The sequence below is a fragment of the Triturus cristatus genome, chromosome 2_2, assembly GCF_964204655.1.
Source record: "Triturus cristatus chromosome 2_2, aTriCri1.1, whole genome shotgun sequence".
NCBI lineage: Eukaryota > Metazoa > Chordata > Amphibia > Caudata > Salamandridae > Triturus > Triturus cristatus.
This window is the reverse complement of record NC_140582.1, coordinates 489,605,210-489,630,182: the sequence shown is the minus strand read 5'-3', so window position 1 is coordinate 489,630,182 and position 24,973 is coordinate 489,605,210. Positions and strand designations below refer to the sequence as shown.

Here is a 24,973-nt window from a genome sequence, read left to right as displayed (position 1 = left end):
GTAGAATTCGGCCGACAGGCCGTCAGGCCCGGGAGCCTTTTTGTTGGGAAGAGAATGAATAGCGTCCCGGACATCCTGCTCGTCTATCGGGAGTGATAGATATTCCCGGTGGGATTCACAAAGCCACGCACACGCTATGTCCGACAGGTAGTCCGCCAGGGCCGACCCCTCCACCTCCCCCTGCGTCGTGTAAAGTGACTGATAACAATCCTTAAATTGGTCTACAATGGCCTGCGGTGTGAAGTGTTCTATGCCTGCAGCATCCACAATTTTATCTATGTTATGATGATGCGCCCGAAATTGTAATTTAGCGGCCAGATTCTTGCCAGGTCGCCCACCCTCTCCGTACGCCCTGGCCGCATGTCGCTTCCCCCTGTATTTGACCTCTGTGTCCGCCCATTTGTCATATTCCACCAGCAGCTCATGTATACGTGCCAGCGTGGCAGCAGACGGCGTCTCGGCATAGGCCCTCTCCAACCCAATGAGAGCAGTCTCAATTTTAGCAAGCTGCCCCCGTATGTCCTTCAGAATGCCAGCGGTGGTGCCAATGCACACCCCCCCCCGGATCGTCACTTTGAACGCCTCCCAGAGAGATGCCTGACTAGCCACGGAGCCCGTGTTTTCAGCAAAATAATTGACAATGGCCTCACTGATAGTGTCTACATAGAGCGGGTCCCGCAGTGCCTCCGCGCGAAAGCGCCATGTGAAGGGGCGATGGGGGCACGCTGGAATCCGCAGGTGCAGATATACAGGGTTGTGATCAGACAGCGTGCGTGGTAAGTTGCGGACATCGAGCACCCATCTGTTAGTTTCCTCTCCCAATAACCAGTAATCCAGTCGGGACCAACTATTGTGTGCCGGTGTGATGTGCGTGCCTAGACAAGTCCGTTCATTCCTCAACCACCAGACATCTACCAGTCCCCACTCCCCCATGGCCTCGCGAACGCACTGAGCGACTCGAAGCGTGCGAGCACCCGCCGGGTTTGATTTATCAACCTGTGGATTGAGATGTGTGTTGAGGTCTCCCCCCCCAGAGTATCGCAGCATCCGGCCAGGAAGGCACCGCAGCGAGCATCTGCGCAAAGGGAGAGGGGTCGTCCACCACAGGGCCATACATATTGAGAATCGTAACGTAGGTCATGCCGAGTTTGCCCTGCACCGCCACCCAGCGCCCCTCTGAGTCAGTGGACGTATGTACGGGTTGAAAGGGAACACCTCTTTCAATCAATATGATTACCCCGCGCGCATAGGCTGAGTATGATGAAGCGAGCCGAAACCCCGCCCACCTACACGCCACCGCGGTCTCAGTGTGTTTGGTGAGGTGTGTCTCTTGCAACAACGCCACCTGAACATTGTGCCTATCTAAGTAGTGTAGGACTTGCCTGACTTTCTTGGGGGTGTTAAGGCCGCGGACATTCCAGGTTAAACATCTGTAGTCTTCACCCATTGTCACCAAGTAGGGGCCCCAATGCAATCACAGCTACCATCTCCCCCATCGCACCACCATTCGCACTGCGCGCCGTCATCCAAGCACACACTCCAGGTTCGCACTCCTCTTGTATCCGGAACTGTAGTAAACCCCCGCCCCCCACCCACTTCAGCAGCCCAACTTTGCCAAAGATGATCCCTGCCCCTACACAACACAACATAAAAAAAAAACCCCAATGCACAATGGTGAGATCGAAAAGTGGGGAGCACCCATTGGGGAACGTAGCGACCGCAAACACCTCCCAGTCTTTTGGGGAGGGGGCCACCGTGTCGTGTCTAGTGCTCCCGGTGATTAGCCCACCACCCGATGCGCCATGTGTCTGCCCATCGTGCGGCCATTTTCCCAGGTCGCCGTTCAACAGTATCACCACGGGTGCAGCAAACCAGGAGACCCAGCAGCCCACCCCGCACAATGACAGCCAGAGGCTGAAAGTACATGCAGAGGACAATCAGCAGACCCCCGGATCAGTCGCACCCCCAGCAGTACATGTTTTAGTTAGCAGGGAGTCACAGGAGAGATAGTGTGATCGCCACATGGCATCGTAGCAAACAGTAGATGGAAGTCCGCAGACATGCGGCCCATGGCTTCCACAAAGCGGGCAAGTCGAGTGGGTCTCGGCACAGTTCCAGCATCGGAAAGGGGAAACCTAAGTCAATCATCAGCCTCGGGGGTAGGAGCAGAATGTTGGTGCGTTTTCCTCAGTGATTTTGCATAGTCCATAGCTGACTTGGGGCTGGTGAATATTTTAAGAGGCTTCGTCAGTGCCAATGCGGAGGCGCGCCGGGTACAGCATCGCATAGGGGATGTGGTCTTTCATGAGTAGTTTTTTAACCCCTAAAAATTCTTTACGAGCCGACTGGACTGCGGCAGTGAAGTCAGGGAAAAAGGAAAGGACATTGACTTGGTAATTGATCGTGCCTTTCTGGCGAGTGATACGGAGCAGTGTGTCTCTGTCCCAGAAATTCAGCAGTCTAGCTATGATAGGGCGCGGTGGAGCGCCCGGCGGCGGGCGCGCATTGAGGGATCTGTGAGCGCGTTCAACGGCAAACATGGCTGAAAGATTCGTGGGCTCGCAGATGTCCCGAATCATGGTTTCTATGTAGTCCTCAAACCTGCCCACATTTGTGGATTCTGGCAGACCCAAAATCCGCACGTTGTTGCGCCGAAAACGCGCCTCAATGTCCTCGTTCTTGGCCTGTATCACTGCCAGCAGCTTCGCCATGTCCGTGGTCTTGTCGGACACCTGCCTGAGGCCATCTTCGTTATCCGAAATGCGCTGTTCCGCCTCGCCCACGCGCACCCCCTGCCTGTCCAGCTTGGCGGAAATGGAGTCCATGCGGCCACTGAGAGCCTCTATCTTTCCATCTATGGACTGCAGGCTGGCCTGAATCGCCGATAGTGTTGTTTCTAAGGCAGTGGGGGGCGGCGCGGCAGACTCCAGCTCAGAGTCCGAGGCCAGCGAGTGCGACGATTTGCTTCCCTTGCGCGTCTCGAACGTGAGGCGCGCCTGAGTCTTGTCCGGCTTGCCCATGATCGCCCCCTCCAGCTCTCGCCGGTCCAAGCGCCAAGGAGGGCCACCAGGTGAAGGAGGCGCCCCCCAAGCCAGGAAGGAGCAGAACACCAGGTGGCTAAAGGATCCAATCAGGGGGGGGGGGGGAGGGGAGCAGCGTCCGCCGTTAGTGACCACTCCAGGCGGGGGGGGGGGGGCCCACACGGCACACCCCACACCACGCCAGCAAGCCCGCACCTCACAGGTATGGCACAGCAGGTTCCCCCACCACCATCAACGACCACACCGCCGGAGGTCCCACGACGATCCCGCACCGCTCCCCACCACACAGACTTCCCGGCAAAAGTCCTCACCACAGGCGTGCGTGTCCAGTCGCCCAAATCTCGGCACTCAGTCGCAAGGCAGACGAGAAGGCACCCAGCAGGGGGGGGGGGGGGAGGGGAGCCACCGCCGGGTCGACAGTCCGGCAATCTCCCGTCGTAGTACAGGCAGCAAGTCCAGGCCTCAAGCCGCCCCTCCCTCGGCAGGCCCCCGGAGCCCTCAATGATCCGCCGCAAGCGTGAGCGTCCAGGTACCCACAGTCCAGCGCAGGGCAGTCCGATCAGACACAGGAGGGGGAGCGCGCCAACTGGCCAAAGGGCCCACTCACCCGTCCGAAGCCGGCGGCTTGCGTGGGCACCACACCGCTCGCTCCTCGCCCGCCGATCCACAACACTTCTCTCCAGCAGGCGCGTGCAGCGACGGGCAGCTCCGGGGTCGGCCTCGCGTCCACCACTCCTTCCTCCGGACGTCCGCTACTCAGGCTCCAGGCAAGCGGCTCGGGAGGGCTGCAGCGCGATGTAACTCCTCGCACGCTCCGGACCCCTCAGGCGTCACAAGATGGCGGCTCCGCTCGACGCCGCACCAAAGGCACGGCTACAGAGCACCGAGCCGCACCAGAATCACAGCCCCAGCGATCGCCCGATCCGGGGGGGCTCGATCTCCCACTCTGGCGCTCGTGGCAGGCAGTTAGGGAGCAGGATAGTGCAGGATATTGGCGGTGGCCGGCGGAGCAGCACTACCGTGCGGCCATCTTGCCTCGCGTCAAGCCACGCCCCCCCCCACCAATGACAAGTTTGAAGTGCCAAGCAGGGATCCGCTGCGGGTAGGGGGCTGTGCTGAGCCTCTGAAGCGACTGGCCGCGGCAGCCTGTTGTGGTGGTGGGGGGGGGGGCACGATTCCTCCACAAGAACGGGGACCCACTGGAGTGAGCCACGAGGGAGGAGCAGCGAAGGAGTCCAGAAAGTCTGGGACTGAGGCGGGTGGCTAACCTATAAGAAGGGACAATAGCTAAAAGTGAGTACCTGGTAGGGATCCCGGTTGTAGCCCATGAAGGACAGCAAACAGAGAAATTTACTCAACCTTTGAGGCACAGGCTCCCATCCCTGCCGGAGGGCTGTCCAGTTGCGCCCTCACTGCGGAGGAGTAAATGCTGCAGGAAGGCTGATCCCGGTAATGGGTGCCACGGGATTGCGTTACTGTCAATGAGAGTGCCCCCAGAGACCCCCTTGGCTCTCGAGGGTGAGATTGCACTACCCTGAAAAGGCCTGAAAGGAAAAAGGCAACTGGCCCGAAGCATGAGGCGAGGATCCACTGCGTGGGGCTGCATTGAACTAGTGAGACGGCGGGCCACGGAGTCCTGAGATGGTGTGGGGCTGCGGTCTCTCAGCAGGAGCAGAGACCCGCTGAGAGGGACACGTGGGAGGAGCAGCGGATGGCTCCTGGGAGGCTGGAGCTGCGGCGGGTGGCCAGAACACAAACCTGGAGAATAGAGGACAGTGAGCACCTAGTAGAGGCCCAATCGCAGCCCATCTAGAGCCGCAAATAGTGAAATTCGCCCAACCTGTGTGACACAAGATAACACTTGTGAAAAGACTGACCAGCCGCGCCCTCGCTGCGGAGGGGCAGAGGCTGCAAGAAAACTGATCCCAGTGCTGGGTGAAGGGGGATCGTGTGGCTGCAGCCGAGAGGAGAAGAGTGTCTTTAGCACTGGGACGAAGAGCTTAGTCCCTGTTCCTAAAGAGAAACATGCCAGCTGAATCGAATTGGAGACATCTCCAGAGGCTGAGTTGTGGATAGTAGGGAAGGAACCCAGAACCACAGAGAGATAGAAGATGTAACAAACGATGAAGCGGAAGGAGGCCTAGGGTCAGGTGGACACCCCTTGGGATTCCTAGAAGGAAAGTGGTGGTGCTTTACTCTGAGTACTGTCAAAGGGCCACCTGAGAGGTATCTACTGGGTGGAAAAACCTCCATGGTGAAAGACAAAGGGAACAGGGTGCAAACCAATAAAATCCTGAACTATGTTCAGCCCTTGCCCCAGGGCCCGAACCGCAGGAAATAAACCCAGAGAAAATGGGGGAGGGTTGCCGCGGACCACAGAGCTGTACCTCTCCCTAGCAGATATGCTGGTGGTGATCCAGACTACCCGGGACCATATAGGTTACAGAATCCTCCCTGTAGCTATTGAAGTCAACTTGGTGCGATGCGACCTGTGTGGTATTCAACAGAGTAGCTGCCAATGAACGGAATGTGGATACACTGCAAACGGAGGTCCACTCTCTTAGGGAAACAATCATTGATCTGCAGAACAAATTGGTGAGACTTGACGACCCAGCTGAGGATTCAAAAGTGAGAACACACCTTAGAGGTTTTATCTAGATATACTCTCCCACGTATGTGGTCTCCTGAGTCTATTTAACTCATTCACTTTGTGTGTAGATTACATTGGACCAGATCCACTCAAGTCGCTCTTTTGTCCTCCTTTTCCCTTGTCTCCCTCTGTACAGGTGGAGAGATACGACGGGTTCCCGATTCAGGACCTTAAATTGATTATTTAAACACCCACATTCGGGGTTGTTCTTCACTGGTGTTCCCATACGGGGTACAACACCTATATATTCTCTCGGTCCTGAAGAAGTGTCGCTCGATTTTGGAGCATCTTGACACGAAACATGTGGACCACTGTAGCGGTGGGTCAGGGACAGACGGGACACGTATACGTTGTAACCTGGGTTTTATTGATATATATCGTTTCCTTAATCGACTTGTCAGTCTTTCTCGGGGCCACACGGCGGGATCCGTTGTTGCTCTGGGATGGTGCTCTTCCAGGAGGGCTGGGATCCGGGGTCTTTACTTCTTGGGAAGCTTCGTGGGGAGGGATGGTACCTCGGTTCTCCCAGGCTGCTCCGGCCCAGAAGGGAAGAGACAAAGAGGACAAGTATCAGGAAACTTTCCTTATTTATTATCTACCTGTGACCGGAACCGGGGAGTGAGGATACACCCTAAGAAGTGCTCGTCACCACCTATCCTTCGTGCGGTATAGTGCATCAATACACAAGAGGGTAGGGAAACAGGGGATTATCCACGACTCTTTACCCAGTTTACGGCGGCTGCTTTTCCCCTCTCGCTATCCACCCCGCTACCCGGTTCCGTACCTGTCCTAGCCACGCTCCTCCCCTGGGAACGTGGCTGGGCGCTTCGCGGTGTCCTGGTCCTCCGGGCCGACTGTCGCTTCTCTCTCGTCCTTCTCCTCCGTACTCCTTGCTCTCTTCCGGTGCCTCCCGCTCTCCTCCTCCGCTCAATCTTCTTCTCTTCTGCTCTTCCGCTCGATTCACCTCCGCTCCGCTCGTATACTCCACTCCTCCAGGAAACGCCGTTCGTCTGTTCTTGGAGTCGTCCGCCTTTTGACGTCCCTGCGTCACTCGGGGGTGTGTCTCTGGAGCCGTCCGTGCTCCACTTAAGGGGCTCCGCTTCTTCCCAGCTACTTCTCGTATTTACAGGTTCTGGCCACCACTCGTTCTGCTGTGAGGGGATAAGAGGGGGTGAAAACGGTATGTGTGTCCACCACTCTGTCATGTCCTTTCGTTCTGCCTGCCCTGCCCCGTCACACTCCTCCCCCCTTGGCTGCTCCCGATCGGGGAGAGGAAAGGATCTGGATAAAAAGTCTGCGTTAGTGTTCTCGCTCCCCTTTCTGTGCTGCACCTCCAAAAGTGAAGGGTTGTAGTGATAAAAACCATCTAAGGACCCGGGGATTCTGCCCTTTGTTTTTATACATCCATTTTAGGGGAGCGTGATCGGTGTATAACGTAAAGGGCTTGCCTTCAAGGTAGTACCTAAGCTTTTCTACTGCCCATTTAATAGCCAGGCACTCTCGCTCTATGGTAGGATATTTGGCCTCCCTGGGAAACAGCTTCCTACTTACATACAGAATGGGGTGTTCGAATCCATCCACCCCTACCTGGGACAACACCGCCCCTATCCCGGTGTCTGATGCATCTGTGGCGACCATGAAGGGTTTATCAAAATCGGGAGAGATTAATACTGGCTGTGTGGTGATCAAGGTTTTCAGTTTCTGGAAGGCTTGTAGGGCCTCCTCCGAGGGGGTTCTTAACCAACATGTGGAGCTCTCTTTGCGGAGGAGGTCGGTAAAGGGGGAGGCTAAATTGAGGTATAAACCTCCTGTAATATCCAATGAGACCCAAGAACCCCCTTAGTTGTTTTTTTGTAGTAGGGAAAGGTGTCTCGTCTATGGCTTTAATCTTCTCTGTCTGGGGTGCTATGACCCCATCTCCCAAGACGTACCCTAGGTATTTAACCCTAAAGAATGCCGCTTTTGATTTCTTTGCGTTTATGTGTAGGCCTGCACATCGGAGGGCATTGAGGATAACTGGCAGATGTTGCAAGTGTTCCTTCCATGAGCGGCTGTACACGACAATGTCATCCAGGTATGCCGAGCTGAATGAGGCATATGGCCGTAGCACGGTGTTCATCAAACATTGAAACGTAGCCGGAGCACCATGGAGTCCGAAGGGTAGAACGGTATACTCGAACAACCCTTGATCGGTGGAGAATGCCGTTTTCTTCCGGTCTACGTCTCTCAAGGGCACTTGCCAGTAACCTTTGGTTAGGTCGAAAGTGGTGATGTAACAGGAATCTCCGATCTTCTCTATTAGTTCATCCACCCTTGGGATCGGGTATGCATCAAAGGTGGAGATTTCATTCAATGCTCTGAAGTCCATGCAGAAGCGCGTAGACCCATCCGGCTTCGATATCATCACTATTGGGGACCTCCAGTCGCTCGTGGAGGGTTGGATCACCCCTATTCGCAACATGTCCTCGACTTCTCACTGAATCGCCTCTCTCCGGGCGGCCGGTATACGGTAGGATTTTTGTCGGACAATCTTGCCAGGCGCGGTCTGGATCCCGTGTTCCACCAGACGGGTCCGGCCGGGTAAGTCTGAAAATATGGGACTAAAGGGTGTTAACACCTCCTGTAGTTCTTGTCTCTGGGTTTCATTGAGCTCGGGGTTCACCACTAAGTCGTCTATCGTGGTGGTTGGGGTTTCCCCGCTGGGAATCAATAAGTGGGCCGCTTTTGGAGCCGGCCCTAGCCATTTTTTTAGCAGATTGATATGGTAACACTGCGCCTTTCCTGGCGTCATCTGTAGTTTGTAGGTCGTATCCGCTAGGGCTTCCCGCACTTGGAACGGACCTTGCCATTCGCTCCTGAATTTGCTAGTGGAGGAGGGAAGAAGCACTAGTGCCCAATCCCCGGGCTGTAGTCGTCTCAATTTCGTGCCTTTGTCGTATTGCTTCTTTTGTCGGACTTGGCTTCTTTCCAGACTCGAATAAGCCAGATCTCTTAACTTGCTGAGTTTGGATTTCAATTGCGTTGTATACTCAAGAAGACTGCAGTGGTCCTGGCGATCTTCGGTTTCCCATGCGTCTTTCGTCATCTCAAGGAGCGATCTTGGTTGTCTCCCGTATAAAAGCTCAAAGGAGGAACACCCCAAGCTGCTCTGTACTTGGGAACGGAGCACATATGACGCCAGGGGGAGCAGTCGGTCCCATTCTCGACCTTCTACCGTTAGCATTTTCTTCAAGGTGCTTTTTAGTGTCCTATTGTACCTTTCGACGAGTCCGTCGGTCTGAGGATGGTAGACCGACGTACGTATTTGTTTGATGTCTAAGACCCCACAGACTTCTTTCATCAACTGCGACATAAAGGGAGTCCCTTGGTCGGTTACGACCTCTTTGGGAAAACCTACGCGTGAAAATAACTCGATTAGCTTTTCCGCCAGGTTTTTGGTTGTCGGGGTCCGAAGCGGGAATGCCTCTATGAAGCGGGTGGCGCAGTCAACTATCACTAGGGTATGTAGGTGTCCTTTGCTGGTTCGTGGTAGGGGCCCTATCAGGTCCATCCCTATCCTTTCAAACGGTACCCCTATGATAGGCATGGGGTGTGAAGGGGCTGGAGGTGGTCTGTAGGTGTTTTTCTTTTGACACGTCTCACAGGTTTTACAAAAACTTTCTATGTCTTTATAGATCCCTGGCCAATAGAAACATCTTAATATACTCTGTGAGGTTTTCTCCTTTCCGGCATGCCCTGCGGTGAGGTGGGTATGAGAGAAAAACATGACCTGCTCTCGGAAGGGTTGAGGGACCAACAATTGCAGAGGTTCTCCTTTCCCGCTTTCACGGTATAGCAGGTCATTCTGGATCCTGAATCTGGGGTATCCCCCCTCCCTTTGGTTCTGGTTCTGATGGGCTTGTTCCCAGGCATTGAACAGGGTTCTATCATTGGTTTGGGCAAACCGAAAGCTGCGGTCTAAAACCCAAGGCTCAGGGCTGACTAAAGCACTAGCAGGTACCTCACTTCCGGGCCGGGTTTCTTTTAATTCCTCCCTAAAGAGGGCTAAAAAACTCGGATTGTCTACCCCTAATATCACTTCCTCGGGGAGCGTATCCACTACTCCTACTCGGACTTGTTGAGTGGGGTGGTTGCGGGGAGTTAAGGGGACCACGGCAAGGGGGTATGGCCTTACGTCCCCATGTACACATCGGATGTGAACCACCTGTTCTGCCAGGTATTGGTGCGGCCTTACAAGGTTCTTTCTCACTACAGACTGTCTACACCCGGAATCCAACAGTGCCTTGACTAAAGCTCCATTCATCCTTGCGTGTACATAGTAGGAGGAACCCAATTCCGCTGAATATAAGACAGTCTTTGGTAGAAAACCAATGTCCATGGGTTCTTCACTCCTTTTCCGAGGGCACAGGCGGGCAATATGTCCCCATTCCCCACAGTCGTAGCATTGGGGTCCCTTGAGGGGGGTGATGTCCATACGTGTCGGTTTTGCCCGTACCACTTCAGGGAGTATCTTGCCCTTCTTCTCGGTCCGCCCCAACGGGGCCCTTTTTTCCGCTTTATCATAGTCTCCGGCCCCATACCGTGGTTGTGCTCTCCCGTACTGGGTCGCCATCTCGATCGTTTGTGCCACTGACAGGTTGGGATGCTGTTTTAACCATCTTTGGGTTCCGTAGAGCACCGCTTCCATGAATTGTTCTAGATAGATGCGGTTCATGATGTCTTCCTTGGTACTGCTATCTGGCTTAAGCCACTTATCAGCGGCCATTTTCAGGCGAAAAAATAGTCTTCGGGTTTTCCCCTACCGCTCCTCTCTCTTTGCGAAAACGAACTCGGTAGGCCTCTGCGTCGAGGCCGAGGTGTTCTAGCAGGACTTCTTTGATAACGGAGTAGGGAGTGACCCCGGATGGATTGGCTACCTGATATGCTGCCTGGGCTTCGGCCGATAGTAGGGGTGCTAAAAAGAAGGGCCACTTTTCTTCGGGCCAACCACAGGCCCTTGCCGCCCTTTCGAAATTAGTCAGGAAGGCATCCGGATCTTCTCCCGTTACGTACTTCTGCAAGGCCAGGCCGGTAGGGTGGGACACATGACGCACAGCCGGTACCGGCATCGCTGAGTCTGTGGAGGTCTTTTGTAGAGCAGCTAACTGAGCCGTCATGGTGTTTTGAAAGGACTCCCTATCGGCTTGTGCGGACGTCATTTGCCGTTCCACCGCCCATTCTAGTTTTTCCTGTCCCTGAATCAAATGTTGTATGAGGGCCTCCATCTTGTTGCCGACGGAGTCTGATGTTGATCCCACTTCTGACACCAGTTGTAGCGGTGGGTCAGGGACAGACGGGACACGTATACGTTGTAACCTGGGTTTTATTGATATATATCGTTTCCTTAATCGACTTGTCAGTCTTTCTCGGGGCCACACGGCGGGATCCGTTGTTGCTCTGGGATGGTGCTCTTCCAGGAGGGCTGGGATCCGGGGTCTTTACTTCTTGGGAAGCTTCGTGGGGAGGGATGGTACCTCGGTTCTCCCAGGATGCTCCGGCCCAGAAGGGAAGAGACAAAGAGGACAAGTATCAGGAAACTTTCCTTATTTATTATCTACCTGTGACCGGGACCGTGGAGTGAGGATACACCCTAAGAAGTGCTCGTGACCACCTATCCTTCGTGCGGTATAGTGCATCAATACACAAGAGGGTAGGGAAACGGGATTATCCACGACTCTTTACCCAGTTTACGGCGGCTGCTTTTCCCCTCTCGCTATCCACCCCGCTACCCGGTTCCGTACCTGTCCTAGCCACGCTCCTCCCCTGGGAACGTGGCTGGGCGCTTCGCGGTGTCCTGGACCTCCGGGCCGACTGTCGCTTCTCTCTCGTCCTTCTCCTCCGTACTCCTTGCTCTCTTCCGGTGCCTCCCGCTCTCCTCCTCCGCTCAATCTTCTTCTCTTCTGCTCTTCCGCTCCGCTCGATTCACCTCCGCTCCGCTCGTATACTCCACACCTCCAGGAAACGCCGTTCGTCTGTTCTTGGAGTCGTCCGCCTTTTGACGTCCCTGCGTCACTCGGGGGTGTGTCTCTGGAGCCGTCCGCGCTCCACTTAAAGGGCTCCGCTCCTTCCCAGCTACTTCTTGTATTTACAGGTTCTGGCCACCACTCGTTCTGCTGTGAGGGGATAAGAGGGGGTGAAAACGGTATGTGTGTCCACCACTCTGTCATGTCCTTTCGTTCTGCCTGCCCTGCCCCGTCACAACCACACATACTCACTAGCTACCTGGATACCTTAAGACCTGCTGGTAGCACCATTGTTTTTATCTTAGTCCCAGTCCTACTTCGGAATAAAAATATTTATAGGTCTGGAGCCTATTTTAAACCACTTACTCACTCCAGCACACACTAAACACGTGTTGCCCACATACGCCCTTCACATTCGGCCATCTCAGATCAAAAGAACTCCGCTAAAGAAGCCACCTGGCCCGTCAGACATTGCAGCGCCAGTCTGACGAGGAGCGCCCAATGATGAAGCAGGACACCCTAACAGGTGTGTGAGGGCATTACGATCTGAAATTCAGATCTCCCAGCGACAAATATTGTAGGCATACAGTGATACCTTACACGTGTGTGCCAGAACAGAGGAACTGATCTCCTCCCGTGTCTCAGATATGTATATGGAGGCGCACAGGAACAGGACCTCTAAACATCTAGCTCTTCTGTCCCCCTTTTGACTACACGCCCAATACAATTTTGTGCATCAAACCTACATCGCCCTCACATTATGCAGGATATAGCCAGACCGTTCCAGTGAGTGCCTCCCTTGTAAAGAGACGAAGGCGGCATTCCTGCACATGGTGTGGACATGCCCAGTTTTAACCCCATACTGGGAGGATATATTAATGAAACTAAAGAACTCCACAGGATGGACGGTGCCCAGAGAGATTTGCACTGTATTGCTGGAGTTCCTACCTATTCCTAAAAATAAGAAACTAAGCAGAAAGTTCGTCCAACTGGGGTTGGTGTTAGCAAAACAACAAATTGCCATAGCATGGTTAAGCCCCACTCCTCCATGGATTGAGGCGTGGACGAGGGATGTTTGCGAATGGGCAACCGCAGAGACTGTTCGCATAAAACTGGTCCAATGGGAAAACAAACTCAAAGACTATCTCCGGGCATGGGTGGCTGTGATAACGGACATGCCGGGCTCCGGGACTCTTATGACACCTGAGAAGGTGTACCGTAGGAGACGAGACTGATCCCCAGGTACTAAACAAAGGTGTAGACTGCTGGACGGGTAAGGATTATTTTAATACTGATTTTGCGCCCATTGCTTTGTCTCCATATAATTATATTAAAACTACCCTAACATTAGCAGTAACTCTTTGTATGTTTAAATAATTGAAATCAAATCAAAACCTATTTTGTATTAGATTAATTCTTATCTGGACCATAAACTGAGTTAAAATACATAAATCTCTTGTTCTAACACAAAACCTATATTTTACTTAGTACATTTAAATGTAATCTCACCCTAACCTAACTGCAAATGTGATTGATTTGTTTTAAATTAAATATATCTAAACGATATAATTACAGCAATAGAAGTTGTGCTGATAACGTAGCAGTTTTTTTAACCATATTACAAAATAATGCTTATGTTAAGTCTTTTTAATGTTACTTTCTGTGAAGTTATAGCATGATTAAATAATTGCAGACTGAGTAAAATGGCTGTCAAAATAAATCCAGGGAAGTAAATGTCAGACAAAGTAAAGAGGAGAAGTAAAGAACAGACACCATTCCTGTTCATCCCCAGACCAGTCAGTTCTCTGCCCTACCATCACTTGTTTAGGTCCAGAGAGAAAACCTAATTTCAAGACTAAGAGCCGTGTGCAGCTTGATTTATATTAACCGACACAAGCTCAGTGTTGGTGAGACAAAAATTCTTCTCCTTCGTAGTGGCATTCCACTCGGATCTTATATCTTGAGACCGCATAAATTTGAAAATGCTCTTACCTCTGGTGGTTAAAAACATATGACTTGAAATAGATTTAACACGAATACCGATCAAACAAAATGGTACATTAGTCTGGTTGTTCTTTTTTCCAACCTTAAAGCACAATACTACAGGAGTACATGTTTTGATTGGGCAGAAATTGAGTTCTTCCACAAAACAAAGTGCGGGGAACACAGACGACATGACGTTGGAGTGCTATTAAAGTGTCTTAGATAACTAGGTAGTTTATGTTAGTTTTCTCTGGCAGCAGCTCAGATGAGGAGGGCAGTCATTAACCTACATGAATTTTTAGGCCTGGCTTGACAGTGCAACTACCACATTGCATGTTAACCTACACCGTTATTAATCTACAGTTCTTTGTTCCCACACAGACTTATCTATTTCCATTCTATTTACTTGTAAAACCTCACATTACCATACCACATTTCCTTAAAGCGAAACCTATTGACATTGCTAACGCGTGCTCATTTTGTGGTGTCCATAACTCAGTCTAATGAAGCAGATTTAGGCCTGTGTCGGTGGGCCTTAAGTTTTAACACCCTTCATGCCAGTGTTGAACATGGGACTCTCTTTCTTAACCATTGTTTAAGAAAACTCATGTTTGTGGACAAATTCTTTGCAGTAGTGCAGCCAAACTATGGAATACTGTGGAAGCAGTTCCACCCCAGTTTAGAGGAGCTTTGAGAGCATTGCTTTATCCACCCTAATTTGTTCAGTTTACTTCCAGGTGGCAAGATGCATACAAGTGAATGCTGCGCTTTGTAAAACAGCCAGAATACGTTTACAAATGCAATTTTTCTTATCTCTTACTGTATCTAAAAAGCCACTTTCAACATCTGAAACAACTGGATATACTTTGTTCAAATTTCTGCTCTTTCCCCTGCAGTTGAGAGAAAACCTAAACCTACTGTTATGTTGCACAGAATGCCTACTGTTCAAAAATTCAAGTCCAAAGACTACATTATCTACCCGTTTAAAAAATTACAACTACAATCAATATGAAACATATTCATATAATAAAGTCCTTTGATTATTTCAAATGTTTCATTTGTTGTGTTCCATTGCGCTTTTTAGCTAGACTTCACATTTTCATTAAAGGCAAAAGATGACTGCGATGTCGCTCATTATAAAAAGAAGCAACCTGAGAAATAAATAAATCCTAGTAACTGCAATAGCTGTTAAATTGTGTATAAAGACGGCATTAATATTTGACTGAAAAATAGTTTACATTTTCTGAAGTTTTAACCATTTCCTGTTTTGTCATAGCATATTTATCATTTACTGCTGATACTACTAAATGGCAATCCTCTCTTGCCCCAACCAAAAAGAGTAACCGAAAGATAATAACTAGCAATCTAGGCCTCCCCGAGTTTGGGGACTTTTTCAAAGGAGAATTCATAATGCTACATAAGTTGAGAGTTGAGGGAAGAGTCACCACTGAAGGTTTGACTGTACATCACTCTTCGACATACTGCGAGAGGGGTATGGTTGGAGTTCCCGAAATTACCCCGGGAATGATTGATTTTAATCAGAATAATTGACACACTGATTTTGACAAACACGTGCAAATATCATCAAAACATGCCCATCACTAGATGAGGTAGCCAATGGACACTTGTATGCGATATCAGCCCTTTGTTAATTGAAGACAAATGGAAGTTCTGTTAAGCATAAGTTAGGTGCATGCAATTAAACACTCGTCGCAAACCAATAGATTATAAATCTATACATACAGCATGCTGCACACAATGTACAATAGCTACCTACATACGTAACAGCCTGAAGTACCTGTATGTGTAACACAGACAATACACATTTTATACACTACCATGATAATGTCCTGAGATTGCATGGTTGTGGACTAAAGTATTTGACACCACAAAGGTTAAACAGGGGAACTTGTACTATATACACCACTGGAAGCCCTTCTGAAAAATGTGAAAGGTCCCAAAGCCCAGTGAAAAATGTATAGCAATGGCCTTGTTTGCAAAAAGATGAGTGCCCATGAGATGGATGGGCAGTCCTGTACTCGAACATAAGGGCTGTATCTGAGACTTGGTTTAATGTAATGTAATGAAATGGTTGAAGCATACTGAGGGATTGTACACCCTGCTGCGAGACCTTAAGATTTCCGATCCCCTATAAAGCTATTCTTGCTACGATGACCAGAACAGCATAACCCTAGACTTGGGGCGTAAGAATTACCATAGTCCCCAAGCAGTGAGGCGGAGGAAGAGCTGAAAAAGCTAACAGTGAACTAAATGTTAATAGACCTTATTTCACATGGGCTAGGTATTAAATAAATTAGAAATGTTTCACTATTGTTACTCCTTTAATTGGCTTTGGGCACCTGTACACATGTAATGTGCCAATATCCTGTGTAATGAGCTGAATGATGTCTGCTAAATGTGCTCTAATGTGATTTGCATTTAAAATACAGGTTTAACAGAAGTATTTTCATGTTACTTTTGATCAATTGTTAAAGGGTGTCTTTATTAACGAAATGTACAACTCGTTTGTTAGCTACAAAGTGTGCTAAAATATTCAATATAATTTTGACGTATGTGATTGAGCCAAGGTGTCGCGGAGATATTTCTAAAAGTAAAGCACTTTGTTTTATAATTAAGACTCGCCCCCTTTTGTTAAAAAATTAAGTTTTTATTTGACACTTGTGGTAAAATAATTAACTAGGGTTTTATATATTTTTCTGCAGCACGCTCTATGAAGTTTGGAAGACAGACTGGGGCTGAAGATGGAGATGGTGCTTCTGGTTATGATGCCTACTGGAAGAACCTTGCATCTGGCCGAAATGATGATGATGATGATGACTATGACGCAGAGGAAGATGAAGATGAAGATGATGAAGAAGGGGAGAATGATGGCGGCAAAGACTCTGATACAGAGAGCACAGATCCATTTAGTCAGCTAAATTTAGGAAACACCTATGCAAGTGGCTATGCTCATTACGAGGAAGCTCAAAACTAGGAGGCATATTTTCAGTGTGGAGGCTTAATATTTGGAATTTCTAGAATGCTTAATGAACTGTTGACTGATAATACCTGCTCAATGAATTATTAAATATTCTAGTGAAAACAAATTGACCTTTGTATAAATTAAACATCTCACTTATTTGTCATGGCTAGGATGGGGATACAGCTTGACCTGGGTAGTTAAAGGTGGCAAGGTATTAATAGATAGGTCCTAATGCTTCCTGTGTGTTTTTAAGTCAGAGTTGCGGCTTGCTTTTTCGTCTCCATACTTCTTGATTTAGCTTGAGTTTTTAGCTACAGTAAGATAAGTATATTCTCGGGTCTGTCAAAAAAAAAAAAAAAACTTTTAAGAGAATAAATATGAATTTGACCCTAACAGATGCTAGCTGTTTCTGTTGTCCGTCTTGTATAGTAGATTACAGAATGAATGACGCATTTTTAAGCTTAAAACCAAAGTATGTTTGCTGGTTGATTTAATGTATTTTGTGAATATCTATCAATACATTTTTATTTGACCTGAACCATAAAAGCACAACATTAACAATTAAAAAAAGGAATACAGCAAAGAATATTTTGGTGATGGCATACTCAAGACAATAAGTTATGTCGCTCAAGTGCAATTTAGAGTGCATGTATGACACACAGTATTAAAATCGTAAATACATTTTTTACCACTAAAAAGCAAACATTGGCATAGAAAGCGTTTTAGCGAAAGCATAGGTTCATTCTTTAAAAATAGAGTGCTCTAATATAATTTAAAACCCAGCGATTAGGCTAGTTATACAGGTTTGTATCTTTTCCTAATATTTAAAAGCCGTTCTTATGAAATTTATAATCGCATAACAGATTTCTGTAGATCCCAAACACTTCAGGGGGATACAAGCTCATTCTTGTGATGTCTCAAGTTAGTCGTTCACAAAATGGGGACCAAAAAGGCAAGCTTTAGGGCTGAATACAAAGTGCAAAACAAGATTTGTGGCCAGTTAGTGCTTTGCATAGAGACATTGTCACCATCGCATGGAGGTAAATCCTGTTGGGGGCGTGGCTTGCCGCCAATGTGAGGGGAAGCAGACCTCGTAGCTCCGTCCGTGGCCTCCCCTCGCTCACAATAATCCTGCAGATCTGAGGGGCCCCTTTTCCGTGAAACAGGTGGCGGAACGACTGGAGCAGTGAAGGAACACCTGGCAAATGAGAAAGAGGCCTCCATTGTGCGGAACGCCCGACAAGTTTGTCTGGCTGCCCCGGCTGCGGTGAAACCAAGATGGCGGCGGGGCGCTGCTAAAGCTGATCGCGGAGCCCAGAACGGCGATATCAGAACTCATTGCCACACAAGAGTAGCAGAGTGGCGGTGGCATTGCCGAGGTGAAGCGACTGCATACTGCAGGGGCATGACTTTTGAATCGACACACTACGGGGATCTGCCTTGATCGAAGCAGAGGATGAAGTGCTGAACATGACGGCTGGCGCTGCTGGGTGTTGAACCTGCGTAATCAGGACGGTTGCTTGGACGCAGTTGTGGAGCGCGCTGCCGCCGTTGTAGAGAGTGTTCCCTCCAGTGAAGGTGGCGTCGAGGGAGACTGGTGCTGGTGACGGTCTGCTACAAGGGCCGCTGCGAGAAGGGGCCATTTCTGGATACGAGAGTCCAGTCCTACGCTAGCGGTTACAGAGCTACCCCGAAGGTGCGGGGACACTATTAGTGTGGTTGGGGTGCGCCGTACGGCCTGAAGAACACGCGCTGCCTGCAAGTTTGGCCCTGAGTGGAGTCACCAGATGTCACAGACCACTTCGCATCGAGGGAGATGTCAATTGTACTGGAGCACTGACTACCAAAAGTGTGAAAGTGGGTGCCCTCGTCGGAGCAGCGGGAGAGAACAGGGTACTTGCGCTTCCTGTGCTGACTGCACTCATGGCTGGTCGCCATTGCTCTGAACACATGCCCTTGGCTGGGGCTTACCCTAATATGGTGGCCTGCTTGACCAGCTAGAAGAGGCCGCGCTGTTGGGTCGGCGGTACTGGAGACAGTGTGCTACCGATGTTGGTGAGGTGCTACGCAGCCTTTCGTAGCCCGCAGTGATGGGACGGGTATCCAGAAAAAAGGGTTTCACAACCCTCCAGGTGGAAGGAGCGGAGCAACAGACTGACGACGAGGAAGAAGTGACAAAGTGTCAAAGTGCGTATGCCCCGGGGAGCCCTACGTTGGCGGATATAATGCAGGCCATCACATTGTCAAGGGAGGCTCTTGAGACAAAAATTGATGCCATTGGGGTGGACCTTACTCTCCTCAAAGATGACCACAGAAAATTAAGAGCGAGTAAAAGCGACCGAGAAAACACTAGGAGAGGTCGTGGATGCAATGACCACCTTGCAACGTTCCTTGAAGCTGGTGGAGGGCAAAGTTCGAGTCTTGGAGGCGAGGGCAGAGGATAGTGAAGGGCGCTCCCGCAGGAATAATCTCCGCATAGTGGGAGTCCCAGAACGTCCGTTTTATGGAAGGGTGGCTCAAGGCAGAGGTCGCCCCAGAAGGACTCTTCATTCTTTGCCCTTGAGAGGGCCCATAGGGTCCTGGCTGGGCCTCTCAAACTGGGAGCGCCCCCACGACCGATGGTGTTGAGACTCTTGCATTATTGCAACAGAGATCTCCTGCAGCAGGCCCAGGAGAAGCAACATCTCCAAATCGAGAACTCCAAAGTGATGTTGTTCCCGGAATTCACGAGGGAGGTTCAGAGGCGGCGCGCTTCCTTCCTGGCTCTTAAACGAAAATTGTGGCAACTTCACATACCATATGCCATGCTCTTCCCGACACGCTTGCGGGTGGTGGACAGCCCTGGAGCACTCTGCTTTACCACGCCGCAAGATGCATGGCAGTGGCTGGAGATGCGCCAGACGAGATTCAGGCGGTATTCTGCAGCGAGAAACGTGGGGAGGAGATCCCCTGTTCATACGGGCTTGCCGAGGGCCCTTCTGCCACCGGATCACCGCCACGAGAGGGACAGAGCAGTGCAAGCTGTTGCAGAGATCAGTCAGAGCGAGACCAGCCCGAGTTCTGCTTCCACTTGACGAGGGCCAGGGGGAACTGAGACCTCTCCGCCCGGAAGCACGACTGGGGACTTCTGAACTGCTGGTGGTCACTCCGCAGACGGCGGACCTAATTGTGTGAATGGAAGTTCGCTAGATGGGTGAGACGGGCTTCCATTGCTGTCCATGGTGGTCCATTGAAAGGTCTATGATTTGTAGAGAGGGGTGGTGGCACCAGTTGGGCAGTACTGATGGGGATCCCTGTATCGAGTGGGGGGTGACCAGGAGGTGCTTCGGGTCCCATAGGGTCAGCACACACCTCACTAACTTCTTGTGCACAGTTGATGGTTGTACCAGTTTGAATGGGAACTAGTTCGAGGGAACCTGTCCTGGGGAGTGGGAGTATGAGGAGGGGGGGGTTCTTGGGGCCAGGTATGCCGTTAGGGGGTTAAGATGAGCAATATACGAAGGGACACACCATGGGACCCACCGTAGGTATTAAATGCTTGTCCTGGAATATTAGGGGGATGCACACTATGACAATCCGCCACAAGCTACATGCATTTCTTATAAGGAGAGGGGTGCAGATTGCCCTGTTGCAAAAAAACACATTTAACCAAGCAAGAGGGATTGGCCTTGCAGCGTAGGTGGCGGGGACAGGTGTTCTGTATACCATACTCAGCTTTTGCTCGGGCGCACTAATTTGGGTCAGGGCTGGGGTCCCGTTCCAGAGTACTGGGCAGCTGATTGACCCTGACGGTAGATATATTGTAGTGACTGGGCGCCTAGATGGGAGGGACATCGTTCTAGGGAGTATATATGCCCCTAACCTTGTTTAAGCTTCATTTTTTGCACATCTTTCAGGGAGGTTGGTGCCTCTGTTGACCGGGTCAGTGCTCCTGGGGGGGCGACTTCAACTCCATCACTGACGTCTCTCTGGACCGCTCCCATCCTCCTCTTATAGACGCCCCAGTACACAGATTGGCTGCATTACGGCGGGCCTGGCAGCAACAGTGGGGACTGACTGATACATGGAGGGCTCATCACCCCACTGATAGGGATTACTCTTATTTCTCGCTGTTACAAGCCGGGTCTGGTGGCTCAGTGGACTAATGCGTCTGCTGCAGGAGCTTGTGTTCGACCTCATGGTCACAGGTTCAAATCCCGGCGGGTCCACTCAGCCTTTCATCCATCTGAGGTCAATAAAATGAGTACCATTGAGTTGGGTAACAATAAACATCTGTTATTCAGCGCCAAGATACCCGTAGTGGTGAACGTGCACTTTACAAAATACACTTGTTATGTTATGTTACACAACCTGCATGTTCACTTAGACTCGGTCCTTTGTTCTCTGGACGTGCGTGGGGGGGGGGGGGGGGGGAATGGTACATAGTGAATACTTAGCTAGACGTTATCTGATTATAATCCGCTGCTGGTGATATTACATTGGCTGTGGGATCGTTGCCATCCCCACATGGCGACTCCGACCAGACACACTGGAAGATCCAGTGTTCCGAGACACTGTAGGGTCGACAATTGAAGAATATTTCAGGCTTAATATTAACACAGCATTCATTCTACTAGCTGAATGGGATGCTTTTAAGACGGTGGTCAGGGGGCACTGCATATGGGAATTGGTGGGAGTGAGAAAAGTGCTGTTACAAGACGTATTAAGGGCGGAACAGAAGCTCCCTGATTTGGAGAAGGAGCGCCCGGAACAACCGTACAAGCATGCTGAGCTACTTGCGGCCCGGGAAGAGCTGGCAGTTCAAGTCGAGAGATTGTGCAGTTTCGATTATAAGGCTTACATGGATAAGGTGCACGCGAAGCGTCACAAGTCTGGCGCGCTGCTTGCATGGCTGGCCAACCCAGCGCGTAGAGGTACGGTGATCTTGGAGGTGAGAGGCCAGGGAGATGACGTTTTATACACCCAACAAGGAATCAATGAACAATTCTTGCAGTATTATACTGAGCTGTATCGGAGCAGGCTGGGCCCTAGGCTCCCCGGAGACGAGGGTTTTTTGCCGGGAGCAGACCTCCCTAAAATTGAAGCTGACGAGGCTGAAGCCCTTGGTAGGGATATTGAGGCGGATGAAGTGCGTAGCGCTATAATGCACATGGCCAGGAACAAAATGCCGGGTACAGACTGGTTGCCAGTAGAATTTTATGCGGCCTACGCAGATGTCCTGGTTCCCTGTCTAGTGGCACTGTATAAAAGAGCACGTCCGGAGGGCGTCCTCCCAACCTCCACGCGCGAAGCACTAATAGTCCCCCTTCTCAAACCAGGCAAACCCGCCTGGGATCGCTCCTCATACAGGCCCCTTGCGATGTTTAACCTGGACTATAAGATCTTAAGTTGGGTACTGGCTAGTCGCTTGATGCCTCATATGACGACGTTGGTCCACAGGGATCAAGCGGGATTTATACAATCCCGGAATACTGCAATGAATGTTTGCAGACTCATGCGCATCTTCGGGTCCGACACATATGATAAGGAAGAGGCCTGCATTTTTGCTTTTGACATAGAGAAGGCCTTCGATATCCTGGAGAGGCCCTACCTTTTTAATGTTTTGTGGGAATTTGGCTTGGGGGACCATTTTGTACAGTGGACAGCGCTTTTGTACAGCGCCTCCACCGCCAGAACAGGGGGCTTGATCTCTGCTGCCTGTGAATTTGCCCTTTGTCCCCTCTACTGTTTGCCCTGGCAATGGAGCCCATGGCTGCCCATGCCAGGACAGGGAGATTTTATTGCAGGCTGTTGGTAGAAGGACAGTTGCAGCATATAGCGTTGTACGCAGATGATCTGCTCATGTTTTTGGCCGACTCGGGAGATGCGCTTCGGGGAGCGATTGACTTGTTAGAGACCTTGGGGAGAGTTGCAGGGCTTCGTGTGAACTGGGCCAAGTCGTGTTTATTCCCCACCAGCTCAGGCAGGATAGACCTGCAGAGTGCATGAGGGGTCCCGTGGGAAACCTGCTGTTTGCCCTACCTAGGGACCCAGATTTATCATGATTATGGAGACCTTTTGGAAGGTAGTGTGGGGCGAGCGATGCGCAGTGCCAAGACTTATTTTGATTTTTGGAGGACTCTTCCTTTATCTGTAGCGGGCAGGGTTTCCCTAGTGAAGATGGTCACACTGCCGAGGCTTCTGTATTACTTTGGGGCACTCCCAGTTTGGATCCCGAGCAAGTTTTTTGCCCAGCTTAACACTTTGATTACAGAGTTCTTGTGGGGGGACTGGGAGAAGGAGGGTTGCTCTGGTTACTATGCAACGGCCCAGAGCAGAGGGGGGCTTTGCGTTACCGGACCTTGAGGCCTATTACCATGCTGCGCAGCTCCAATGGTTTACGAAATGGGTGGCGGGTCGCATCAAGCAACCAGAGGACTGGGGAGGGGGAGCGGATCCGAGTTTGCGTCTTTTGTCCTATGTTCTGCTGCGGTTGCCATTGTGAGGAGGGTCAGTGCCGCCAGATTTGCGTGTGGTGCGACAATGTTGAACGCGGCTGGCCAGGAGGGCGCGCTTCCGGATCCCGTATGCGCCCGAGATTCTGTTGAGGATGTGTGAGGTGCTACCCCATAGGGGTGACTGGAGTAAACTGCGTTCCTGGGAGGAGGCAGGGGTCATTATACTAGGTGACCTTTACGAGGATGGCAGCCTCCTTCCTTTCAATTATCTCATGGAGCGCCATGATCTCCCGCAAGGGAACTTTCTATTTCATGCATCCCTGGCGGCGGCTGTCGGAAAGCACTGGCGGGGAGGAATGGAGGAACCTAGCATGTCTCTGGCCTGTCAATGCATAGTGATGGCAGCGGGAACTATCAAAGCGGTGACTTGTCTTTACCAGCGGATTACTCGGGACTTGCGCCACCCCCTGACAGCGTTGCGACTCAAATGGGAAGCAGACTTGGGGGAGCCCACTGAGGAAAAACCTTGGGGGAGGTTGTCGAGAGAGCATGGAAGAGCTCTCGGAATGCGCGCTTTCAGCTGATTCAATTCTATATTTTACATAGGGCGTACCTAACTCCCGACAAAATCAACAATTATTTTGGGGTATCGTCCTCTTGTCCCCGGTGTACTTTGGAAGGGGCGGGGTTTCTTCACATGTTCTAGGACTGCCCACAATTAGAGGACTACTGGCGAGTGGTGACGACTACCTTGGGCGACTGTGACGGAGAGGGGGCTCCTTGATGGGAATCCTTGATTACAGCCGGCTCTGGGAGGTCCTCAGGAATGCTAAAGTCTGTAATTGTAATGCATATTACCTTCCCAACTGCTTCTCTCTACTGCCCATGGGCCTGTCCATATGGCTTCTTTCGAAAATCAATAAAACTGTTTTTTTTTTTTTAAATTGAGGTAAATCCTGTTGCTAGGCCCATGGCTTGGGAAAAGCCAATATAAAGTGCAACATTGAGAGCCTAAAAAGCATGAGCCAATAGAGCAGTGTAGAATTCGTAATCCATTCTAAGTAAGGCTCTATGCTGCATGTTGTTGACACTGAGTATTTTCTTATCCTAGGCCTTCTCCACGTGCAAGTTCGTACAACGTTCCAGGACGCATTGCTTAACCTCTATTATATATTCTGGCCCGATTATAAAAGGATTATTATATAATTCTTGGAATGCTATGTTCTCAAATGATTCCCTGAAGGAGTAGAGCCAGGGTTTCAGGTCTGCCCATCGAGTGACAATCAGTGATACAAGTTCTGACAAGGCCGGCATCAGGGGTTCCCCTAACTTTGATCCATAATAACAATGGAGCCAGCTCATTCAGATTCGCCAGGTATGGCATCCTGAGTTCCTTGTGGCATATGAAGGGCAGTCCCCTCCCCCTTTCTGCTTTATATGAATAGCATTAACAATCACCTGGCGGAAAATAGAAGGGATGTACCCCGCAAGGGAAATACATCCATACCCATCCTGCTATACGCCAACGGTACGGTGTTGGCTGCTTGTACAGCAAATGACCTTCAGACCCTCATAGATTTGTTATTAGCATACATTACCGATTTGCACTTTCAGGTAAATTACTCAATCTTTTGTAACCAACTGTGGTCGCCCAAACACAAAGTTCAAACTTTTTTTAATGGGGGATTTCAATTAAGCAAAGGTAAAAAAATACTTAGGAATTCTTTTTAGTCAGTCCCACAGCTGGACCACACTTTTAACATCAAGACTGTAACACTTTAACAGGAAAATTGAGTCCATATTCAGTTTTAACCACAAGTTAAGGAATAAACCATTCGTCGAGTGTATTTAAAAGTAAATGTGCTTCAGTTGGGGCA

General features: G+C 50.3%; 1 protein-coding gene across 2 annotated transcripts in view; it reads left to right on the top strand.

The window, feature by feature from the left end:
• NOAZFP (nucleolar atypical zinc finger) overlaps positions 1–17,052 on the top strand; it is a 230,839-nt gene extending 213,787 nt beyond the window's left edge. For both annotated transcript variants that reach the window (XM_085641596.1, XM_085641597.1), the window contains one exon: positions 16,400–17,052. In XM_085641596.1, the coding sequence (XP_085497722.1) occupies positions 16,400–16,671 (272 nt within the window). In that variant the 3' untranslated portion in view covers positions 16,672–17,052. The remainder of the gene's footprint in view (positions 1–16,399) is intronic.
• Positions 17,053–24,973: the final 7,921 nt, after the last annotated feature.